This window comes from Gekko japonicus, unplaced genomic scaffold (genome assembly GCF_001447785.1).
Source record: "Gekko japonicus isolate JY-2015 unplaced genomic scaffold, Gekko_japonicus_V1.1 scaffold321, whole genome shotgun sequence".
Lineage (NCBI taxonomy): Eukaryota > Metazoa > Chordata > Lepidosauria > Squamata > Gekkonidae > Gekko > Gekko japonicus.
Genome location: NW_015169181.1, coordinates 30871 through 41262, shown reverse-complemented (window position 1 = coordinate 41262; position 10392 = coordinate 30871). Strand labels below are relative to the sequence as shown.

Below are 10392 nucleotides of genomic sequence, written 5' to 3'. Positions count from 1 at the left end.
CCTGTACCCAAAGCAGAGGCTCTGGTCACCAGCTCATGGTCAACTGCTTCCCAGGGAGCGGGTCAGTTGGTGTGTCTCTTCTGGGGCAAAGCAGAAGGAGGAGTCTGATCTGATGCTCGCTTGATAAGTTGCAAAGTCAAGGCAAAAGGCACAGATTGTAACTTTTAAAGAAGACGTTACACTGAAAAAAAAAGTTTTATAATGCTGTTCTGCTCTGCATGCAGAAGGTCCTAGGTTCAGTCTTTGACACCTCCAGTTAGAAGAGAGAAGAAGAAGAGAAGAAGAGATTGGATTTATACCCCGCCCTTCACTTGGAGTCTCAGAGCGGCTTACAAACTCCTTTCCCTTCCCCTCCCCTCCCCACAACAGACACCCTGTGAGGTGGGCGGGGCTGAGAGAACTCTGACACAAACTGCTCTTTTTCAAGAACAGCTGTGCCAGAGCTTGTGACTGACCCAAGGTCACACCAGCAGGTGCAAGTGGAGGAGTGGGGAATCAAACCCGGTTCTCCCAGATTAGAGTCCGCACGCTTAACCACTACACCAAACTGGCTCTCAGGTGATGTGAGAAGGATCAGGTGATGTGAGAGACCTCTGCCTGAGCCCCCCCCCGGGGGAGCCACTGCCAGTCCAAGAGTCTGGGTTCAGTCTAGGGCAGCTCCATATGTTCAGGCATTTAATAAGTTGTCCCCCAAAAATTTTAAATACACACACACACCCAATTTTCTCTTAAATGTCAACATTTTCCAGTCATCTCCAGCAAATTGGGCGAGTATTTAACAAACGCACATCCATATTTTTACGTTGATAATCTTTGACGAGTGGGTTCCTGGGAATGCTAAATTGCCTTTGGGTCCACCTACCTGATGAGATTCTGTGATTTAGACGCATTGTGACCAACGTTCCCTCTAAGCTGCGGAGTCTTGTGAGCAAAAATTCTACTTGGTGAGCTACCGGCATTAAAGTTGTGAGCGAGCGATTTGGCTACTGCATAAGTTAGTTTGCTCTGGAGCCCTCCTTCCTGAGCTCAGACAAAAATGTGTGAGCCGGAGGCTAAAAAACTGTGAGCCAGCTCACATTACCTCAGCTTAGAGGGAACACTGATTGTGACTGCAGGGAGCGTGGATTGGGGCCCTGGCACTGGAAAGAGAAGGCTTGACTTCCCCCTGCATTGATTTCCGGGCTGGAGCTTTGGCAGAGAAGAACATTCCCATATCTTTGTTGTCCTCTCTGCCCGTCCCTGATGCTTTTTGCAGCTAAATACATGTACGTGGATCTGATAATTTATTTTTTATTTTGAACACTTTTATTCCATCCAGTGTACTTCCTTCTTCCTTCCTTTGCATTATCCTCAGAACAATGACCCTGCGAGGTAGGTTAGGCTAAGGCAGGGCTCTTTTTGTAGAAAAAGCCCAGCAGGAACTCATTAGCATAATAGGCCACACCCAACAGCAGAAACTCATTAGCATATTGGGCCACACCCCTGACAGCACAGCTCATTAGCACATTAGGCCGCACCCCCCATGTTCCCAGAAGTGTGGTTATCCAGCCACACCCACCTTTTGCTTGTTATTCTGTTTACCTTGTTTGTGGTCAAAACCCAGGGCTTTTTTTTGTAGCAGGAACTCCTTTGCATGTTAGGCCACACACCCCTAATGTAGCCAATCCTAATGAGTTCCTGCTGTTGGGTGTGGCCTATTATGCTAATGAGTTCCTGCTGGGCGTGGCCAACTCGGGAGCCAGACGGAACTCCGTTCCTGTGCGTTCCTGCCCAAAAAAGCCCTGGCTAAGAGCATGACTAGCAAATGGTCACCCAGTGAGCTTCCCATGACAGAGGGTGGGGAGTGAAAGCTTGGGACCCTCCCAGATCCTGGATCCCCTGGGTCACTTTCGCCACAAGACTGGCCCAGAGACACTGTGTGTTGAAGGCAATAAAGAAATAGCATGGAGCTAGTAATGGCGTGGCATTGAGGGCTAGTCGCTCTCCGGCTGAGGGTTGCAGGGACACAAGCCTTAGCCTTTTTTCCTTGACATGCTAGCTTTCTAGGAACCGGAAATGTCATTGTGTGGATGAATGTTCAGACAGGTGAGTCCTGAACTGCAATATGAACATTTCCTCCACAGAGAAAACTAGCATCTCAGGGAGTGTGGTCCTGGACAAGTTTTCTCCCTGACTTACTAGTTTTCTATGTGGCAGGGAATGGTGTGACTGAAGAATATTCCATCCTACAAGTCCCCACTTGAAAAACATAAAGCCTATACACAGATTGGCCACTTCAGAGAAAGCTATATCAATAGAGTGATTAACACTTGGAATTCACTGCCACAGGAAGTGGTGGCGGCTACAAGCATGGACGGCTTCAAAAGGGAATTAGATAAGCATATGGAGCAGAGGTCCATCAGTGGCTATTAGCCACGAGGTATAGATAGGGACTCTGGGGCAAGTGATACTCTGACATCTTGGTGCTTGGGGGGGGCTCAACAGTGGGAGGACTTCTAATGTCCTGGCCCCACTGGTGGACCTCCTGATGGCACTGGTATTTCTGGCCACTGTGTGATACAGAGTGTTGGACTGGATGGGCCTTTGGCCTGATCCAACATTGGCATCTCTTATGTTCTTATGTTAATATTTTCAGCCCACACACATGTTCTCAAATAGGTGGGGGGTTGAAACCTGACTCCGGGCTTCTTAAATTCCTCGCAAAATGCGCGTTGTTTTTTAAAGTCATGCCCAGATGCACAGGAAGACACCCCCCCCCCCCCCCCCCCCCTTAGCGCCCCTTATCGGTGGTTCCCGGGAGTTTTCCTCCCCGGCTCCCGGGTTCAGCCACCGTCCTGGCGACGACCGCCCCCTAGCGACGAGTGCGAAACCCAACCCTCCCCGGAGAAGCCCGGTTGCGATGGTTCGCGGCGGGCGTCTCGGTCGTGACACGTGTTGCGCCGGACAAACCACCTCGCTATTGACGCCGGTGGCCGTTTTTACGCAGCGGGCTGCGTGCGGAAGGTGGCTGCGCGCCGGCCCTCGCCGTGCAATGCCGGGAGCCAAGCGGGGGGGCTCGGCGAGAGCGGGCCGTCGCAAGGGGGGCTGCAGAGCCTTGCAGTAGAAGCCCGCAAAATGCGCGGAGGGCTGCGAGCGTCCCCGCTGCCCCCCGGACCTCGCCAGGCGGTGTGAGCGAGCCCGCCTCGCCGGGGGATCTCGGAGAAAGGCACGGCCGGCCAGTCAATCAGCCAGGCAGTCCTCATTGAGCAAGCCGGGCACGTCGGAGCTCCCCACTGGGGAGGCAAAGTGGAGACCGGCGCCATACCCAGGCTGAGCAGCCGGGAGGGACGGATGCGAGAGACCCGGGGAAGATGGCGTATATCCAGGTAGGGCCGGGCAGCCCGGGGGGGGGGGGGGGGGGGGGGAAGGAAAGCGGCCCCGGGCTGTGCCTGGAGGTGCCTGACTCTGTGCCCGGCTTCTCCCTCCAGCAAGAAACTTAGGCGAGCAGAGTTGAGCGGCTTGACTTTACTCCCTGGTGCAAGGAGATCCAACCTGTAGCATCGTCCCTCCTCTCCAGTGGGCCGGGCGCGATTGGGTTTTCGCTTTAATTATTGACATCGCCCTCTTATTGACTCGCCTCGGTTTGTTGTTTTTGCCGGCGAGCGCCTCGTGGGTTAATGGCCTCGCCGCCCAAAATGGGCTGGGAAGAAATTGGATCTCTGTGTCATTGTAGCGAAAGTCAGCGGTGTGCGCGGGAGAAAACGGGAGAGGTTTGCAGGAGGCGTGTAAACAACTATTTGGCATGCACAGGGCGTGGCCGGGGAGGGGAGGGGAGGGGTGGGGTTTTTTTGCGGGTCTTTCCAGTCGGTGTTGGTGATTCTGTGGGCTGTGTGTGGCCCCCAACCCCGGATGTGAACATCTAGGAGGGTAAGCATGCGTGTGTGCAGAAATCTCCATGAAAGGGAAATCAGAAACACTAAAGAGCGCAGGATTTGCACTCAAGGCTCTAAGAAAAGGGATGGACAGTTTTGCAGGAGATGCTTTGGCAAGTTGTCGTTCTCTCTCTCTCTCTCTCTCTCTCTCTCTCTCTCTCTCTCTCTCTCTCTCTCTCTCTCCCTTTGCCCCATTATGTGTGGCAAGTGTTGACAGTGACCACCTATGGGCTAGAATGATGAGAGGACTTCGGTGCATGTAACAGACCTCAAGCCTATGCATGACTTTTGAGGGAACGTAGAGGAGGCAAGGCCCATCTAGTCCAGCATCCTGTGTCTCACATTGGCCAGCCAGAATGCCACTGAGAAAAGCCTCAAGCTTTTTTCCAAGGCAATATCAGTAACTGTTAATTTAAGATGCACGGCCCTTGAGCATGGAGATGCTGTTGGGTCATCAAGGCCAACGGCTGTCGAGAGACCTCTTCTATGAATTGATGGAATCCCCTTCTTAGGCCAGTGCTCAGCCTAGTAGTTGTCACTGTATCCTGTGGCGGTGAGTTCCATAAGTTACTTACGTACAGAACAAATTGTAGTAATAAGTATGGGTTGGTTATAAATTTAAGATGGTCTTGTAGGATAGGTTGCTATTACTGCCATTTAGCAAACTGGAGGCAGAGCGAGAGAGTTAGCAAAGTTCGTAGCAAAGGAATGATTCCGACTGAGCTCCGGTTCCCCAGAGGCCTCGTCAGAGTCCCGCAACTTCTTCTCAGCCCCACCACCGGCCCTGTTCTGCTGACGGCTGCCGCCATTGCACAGGGTCCAGCAGCTGCCTTTTGTAATTAAAAAGCCAAACAACGTCTAGATTCAAAGCGACTTAACATTACTGATAATTGGCATGTTGGTTAATAACGTTTCTGCAGCCCTGACAGGAGTCTTCTGGGAGGGAGCGGCCCACGCGCGGGAGGGCTCCCGGCCAGTCACAGAAGCAGCCTGCAGCATAAACCTGTCCATGGCTGGCACTTGGGTTCCTGGCACCTGTTCCCCTCCATCCTTTCCCTTTCTGTACAGCCTCTCAAAGAAGCCCTTTGCCTGCCATTCCCTTCGCATACTGGTGATTCTAGCATCCAGCCTACTCCTCCGGTGTACCTTGACGTAAAGATTTCTGTTTTTAAACAGCTGGTTCCACACTGAGCTCTGCAGAACCCCGTCAGAGAGGCTCTGCTGGCTGGATCAGGATGGATCCTGGCCTACTGGCCTCCGAAAGCCGTAGCCAGGAGCTGACCTTCAAGCAGTCATGACTCATGCACATTTAAAGATTGCGAGATCAAAATTTCAGACTCGGCAGATGTTACAACCCAGACGATGCTTGGAACTCCTGGTAGCGTAACCAGATGAATCACACACAAATCCCCCCTAGACTCCTGTTCAGAATTTATCTGTCCTATCTTCCTATCACATGTCTAGTCCTCCAAGGATCTTAGGCATACCTTCTCCATTTTGCCTTCACAACAACCCTGTGAGGTAGGTTAGGCTGACAGAGAGAGAGAGAGAGAGAGAGAGAGAGAGAGTGTAACTGGCCAAAAGCTATCCGACAAGTTTCTCCCTCCGTTTTATTCTCTCAACAACCTTGTAAGGTAGATTAGGCTGGGAGTGAGTGTGACTGGCCCACAGTCACCCCCTGAGCTTTATGACCAAGTGGAGACTTGAACCCTAGACATAATCGGGCGCACTAACCACTGCACCACACTGAAATATATATATATATAAATACAAAGGGGAATCCAGGTGGGGGAAGCCAAATAATACATGTTTCATTTAACCATCATGGTTAATAACTATTGATAGACCTGTCTATAATGCCATCCTGGCCTAGCGGCCATCACTATGTCATGCAGCAGTAAGTTCAACGTGTTCATTATGTGTATAATAATTTTACAAGCAGTCTGTAGAATAGACGGTTCCCATTCGGTCTCTGTGTCGGTCATACAGATGAGGCCGGTGGCTCAGTTGGGGGGACGGAGTGTCTTTGCCCCCCGCCTGCCCTTTGTGCAAGGGTCCTTGGTGCCCCGTGTGGCCCCAGAGTCTGCCTTCCCTTATTCATCCATCGCTGAGATGGCTGCTGCAGATGGGCAAACGGAAGAGAGGGGCCGTGGCTCGGTGGTAGAACACCTGCTTGGCATACAGAAGTCCCAGGTTCAATGTTCCCTCTAAGCTGTGGAGTCTTGTGAGCAAAAATTGTACTTTGTGAGCTACTGGGATGAAAGTTGTGAGCGAGCCGTTTTGCGCCTGCATAAATCAGTTTGCTTTGGAGCCCTCCTTCCTGAGCTGAGACAAAAATGTGTGAGCCGGAGACGAAAAAACTGTGAGCTAGCTCACACTAACTCAGCTTAGAGGGAACACTGCCCAGGTTGAATCTCCACCTTTCCCAGTTAAAACAGGTGATGGGAAAGACCTCTGCCTGAGACGTTCTGGGTAGACAAGACTGTGCTTGATGGACTTAGAGTCTGATTCGCTATGAGGGGGCTTTATGCGTTCACGGAATGGGACCGGGCTGTCTCCTCCTGCCCCAGGTATGTGGGGGCCAGCTGTGGCTCTGTAGCAGCACATCTGCTTTGTGGGAGGAAGGCTTCTTTGCATCCGAGATGGTTGAACTATTGAAACCTGATTGGATCTGGTGCCTCGTAGACAGGATGGAGGGGTAAGGCCTCACAACAGCAAGAACCCTGTGAGGTAGGTTAGGTAAAGAGAGAGCGATTGGCTGAAGGTCACCTCAGCAAGCCTTTGTGGCGGGGGGAGGGGGGATTTGAAGCTGGGTCTCCCCGAGCCTCTTCTTGACCCTCAAATCTCGTTTATCTCAGGGCTCCCCTTTTCGGATTGCTGCCACTGACAGCCACAGCCAGGATTAGCGCTGTAAATGCTGAAAGGATGCTGGCATTCAGTGGGCGGCGGCGGCGGGGTGTGTGTGTACCACTGCCCATTTCCTAGGCCCCTGGATTGTGAGCTTGTGGGAAATAATGGGAGGTGTCCTTTTCATCGTATGGAATCAGCACAGCAAAAGTCTGCTAGCCCTCCTGCGTCCACGTTTCTCCAGGCAGGACTGCTCTGTGCTTAAGTACGTTTCCCTAAAATACAGCTGTGAGAGCCTCAAGAGCCACAGGCCATTCTTATGCCTTCGTATCTCACTGACCAGAATAAAACATTGACCCTTCTTCCTTTAACGGCTCCGGCTGCTGCTATGGAAAACGGCCCTGTGGAAGTTCGGAACGGGAAAAGACAGAAGAGTGTTCAACGAACTGAGCAGTGTAAAAATAGCAGTTGTCTCTAGAAACCTGCTTTTTGCACACCGGTGGGCTCTTTGTTTCTTAAGAATGTAAGAAGAACCTCACGGGATCACACCAGTGGTCCATCCAGTCCTGTTTCCAGTTGCTCTAGAGGGTCCATAAATAGGGCAATAGCCAGTTTGGTGTAGTGGTTAAGTGTGCGGACTCTAATCTGGGAGAACCGGGTTTGATTCCCCACTCCTCCACTTGCAGCTGCTGATGTGACCTTGGGCAAGCCATAGTTCTGATAAGAGCTGTCCTTGAAAAAGAGCAGTTTGTGTCAGAGCTCTCTCAGCCCCATCCACCTCACAGGGTGTCTGTTGTGGGGAGGGGAAGGGAGAGGAGTTTGTAAGCCGCTCTGAGACTCCCAAGTGAAGGGCGGGGTATAAATCCAATCTCTTCTTCTTCAAAGAGGTCTTTCCCTGCTGTTGACTCCTAGCATTGGTGGTCAAAGGTTCCCTTGGGTCACCGTGGCCAGTAGCCATTGGCAGACTGACCTGCCCATGCATCTGTCCAGCTCTCCTTGAAAGCGTCTGTTTCCTGTCGCCCAGTGCTTTGTGGGTCCCAAACAGCTGTTTGTGTTTGCATTTCTCTCCTGGCTCGACAGATGTCTGAGGCATTGTCAATTGACTGCATTTGCTTTCTCCCTTGTGGTTTTGAACTCTGCCATCGTTACCAGTTCCGGGTGGCGCTTGGGGCTCCGCTTCCATTTCAAGGACTCAGTCCACGGACCTCCTGTCTTGCGCGTCAGATATCATGATTGCTTAGCCCTCCTTTGAGAAGCATGGAAAGGGGTCCTCGAAGGACCGCCGCCTCCTGTTCTGTCCAGCCCAGCCTGATCTCAGTGCCCCCTGCCAGGTGCTGACCAGAGACAGGGGCCTTTTCAGTGGTGGCACCTTGCCTTTAGAATGCCATCCCACTTGAGGCACTAAACTGGAACATCTCTTTTTGCCAGGTTTTTATTTTATTTAGGAGCTGCGGTGGCTCAAGTGGTTAAAATGCTGAACTGCAGGCTGTGGAAGGTCAGTAGTTCAGCAGTTCGAGACCCGAGTGTGCCGCATGATGGAGTGAGCTCCCATCTCTAGTTCCAGCTCCTGCCAACCTAGCAGTTCGAAAGCAAGAAATTGCAAGTAGATAAATAGGGACCACTTCAGTGGGAAGGTAACATCGTTCCGTGCGCCTTGGTGTTTAGTCATGCTGGCCACGTGACCACGGAAACGTCTTCGGACAGCGCTGGCTCTTCGGCTTTGAAACGGAGAGGAGCACCGCAACCCTAGAGTCGGATTCGACTGGCTTTCGAGCAAGGGAACCTTTACCTTTTTATTTTATTTTATTGGACAAATATGGAGACAAGGCAGGGGGCCAAAGCAGAGATTTGTTTATTACTACAGAGTAGCTCCTTTGAAAGATTTCTTAAAAAAAAAATACAGATAAGCAGAGCGGTAAGTGTTGGGGTGTGTGCTCTTAAATCTATTGTAATAATGCACTACAATCAAAATGGTGACTCAGTTTACAGTTCTCGATGAAAAGCGAGTTCCCCCTCTGCCAGCCTTCTTGACAGTTCCTTGTGACTGGCAGGCCATTTGAGATGAGAAGGGTATGCCCTTCAGTAAAGGAAACCCTTTGCATCCACACCACTGAGCTATTCACAACCATCTCTCCCCCCCCCCACCCTATACTTACAGTGTGCCTTTTCTCTCTCAGCCACATAGAGGACCTTCTGTAGCCATCCAGAGATCAAAGGAGGCGTTCAGTGCCTGGCTGAGAGACTGCTTGAAATAAAGAGCTTTCCTTAATCAAGCTGTTTGTTGGTCTCTGGGCTCGTTTGGGGAAGAAATCGGTAGATAAGACTCTTGGTTGTGTGATGAGTCATCCCTTGAATTACCTCCCAATATATCCTCAATTATGCTAGAACTCAAGAAATATATTAACCAGGCTCGCTTGCCACGTTGCCACTCCTTGCGCTCAGGGGGACCAATGATGCATTTAGCACATGCGCTCCTAAGCCTGGAAAACAGTTGTGCGAGTCAGCCGTCATTCTGCGTGATGCTGGGACTAGATCAGCTAATTTAGCAACAGATGCCACCTCATTTCGGCTTCTTGCAGCATCCTCGCTCGTACCAAAGCTGAGAGCGGCAAGCGATGAAGCAGCCTTACTGCGCATGTGTGAATCCCAGAGGCCTAGGGGTGCCGCCAAATGTTGCAGCCCCACTGTTTTGGCACAGAGGTTCAGTTCATGCAGCACACAGCAGCACGATTTAGATTAGCTGTTGGTTAGTTTATGAAACCCGGGTTCAGCTCACAGCCAGTCACTCAAATCCTAGGTTGCCTTGACAAATACGAGTGTCATTTTCTTCACTCTGTGGTGTTTGAGAGCATTGCCAAAGAATGAGGCAGGGTTAAAACAGAATTAAGCCAGTATGCCACATTCAGACAATGACATGAAACCATTGCTATGATTAAGTGTGTTTAGTAAACCAATCAGATGTGGGTCCGATGCATACAATCACACTAACCATAGTTTAATTAAGCCCTGGTTCCATGTACTGCTTGTACTGAGCCATTAAATCTGGACTTCGTTTTCCTGTTGGCAAATCAAGTGTTCATTTTTGTGCCATTTATTTTGCTGTGCTGAGGTTCCCCCATTATATCTTCCCCATTGCTAATGTTGTGTTTGTATCTATGCCATAAAAAGGTGTCAAACTAACAGATTGGGAACTGCATTCAAGGCAAATGAATGGAATGAAAGGCTCAGAAAGGCACACAAAAGCAACAGGGGGAAAATCATTCCTATCTATGCCACCTGTTCCTCTATTGATGGAGCATATGCTTTGCTTGGAGAAGGACTAAGGTTTCCACGGGGAGTGTGGGTCACGCTTTTGTCAACAGTCACGAGAGCTAGAAACTTGATTTTTTTAAGCAAAAAGGATTAAAGCCAAATCTTGTGCCAGCTACAGTACTGAACGGGTACATGAAAACCTCTGATGTCTAAGTCATTGTATGACAGTTCTAGCCTCCTTCCCAACATGGGGGGAATGCCCACAGCTCAGTGGGGGAGAGCACAAAGAAGCAGAAGGCCCCAGGCTTAATCCCCCACATCTCCAGCAGCAGCTACCCAAACCCCTTGCTGTATGCAACTCTGGGGAACTGCTGCTGATCAG

General features: G+C 50.8%; 1 protein-coding gene across 1 annotated transcript in view; it reads left to right on the top strand.

Moving 5' to 3' along the window:
• Nucleotides 1-3350: 3350 nt before the first annotated feature.
• Nucleotides 3351-10392, top strand: part of SYT17 (synaptotagmin 17) — a gene marked incomplete at its 3' end in the record, with an annotated part of 34177 nt that continues 27135 nt past the window's right edge. Inside the window, exon 1 of the mRNA XM_015416102.1 lies at nucleotides 3351-3365. Within this exon, the coding sequence (XP_015271588.1) occupies nucleotides 3351-3365 (15 nt within the window). The remainder of the gene's footprint in view (nucleotides 3366-10392) is intronic.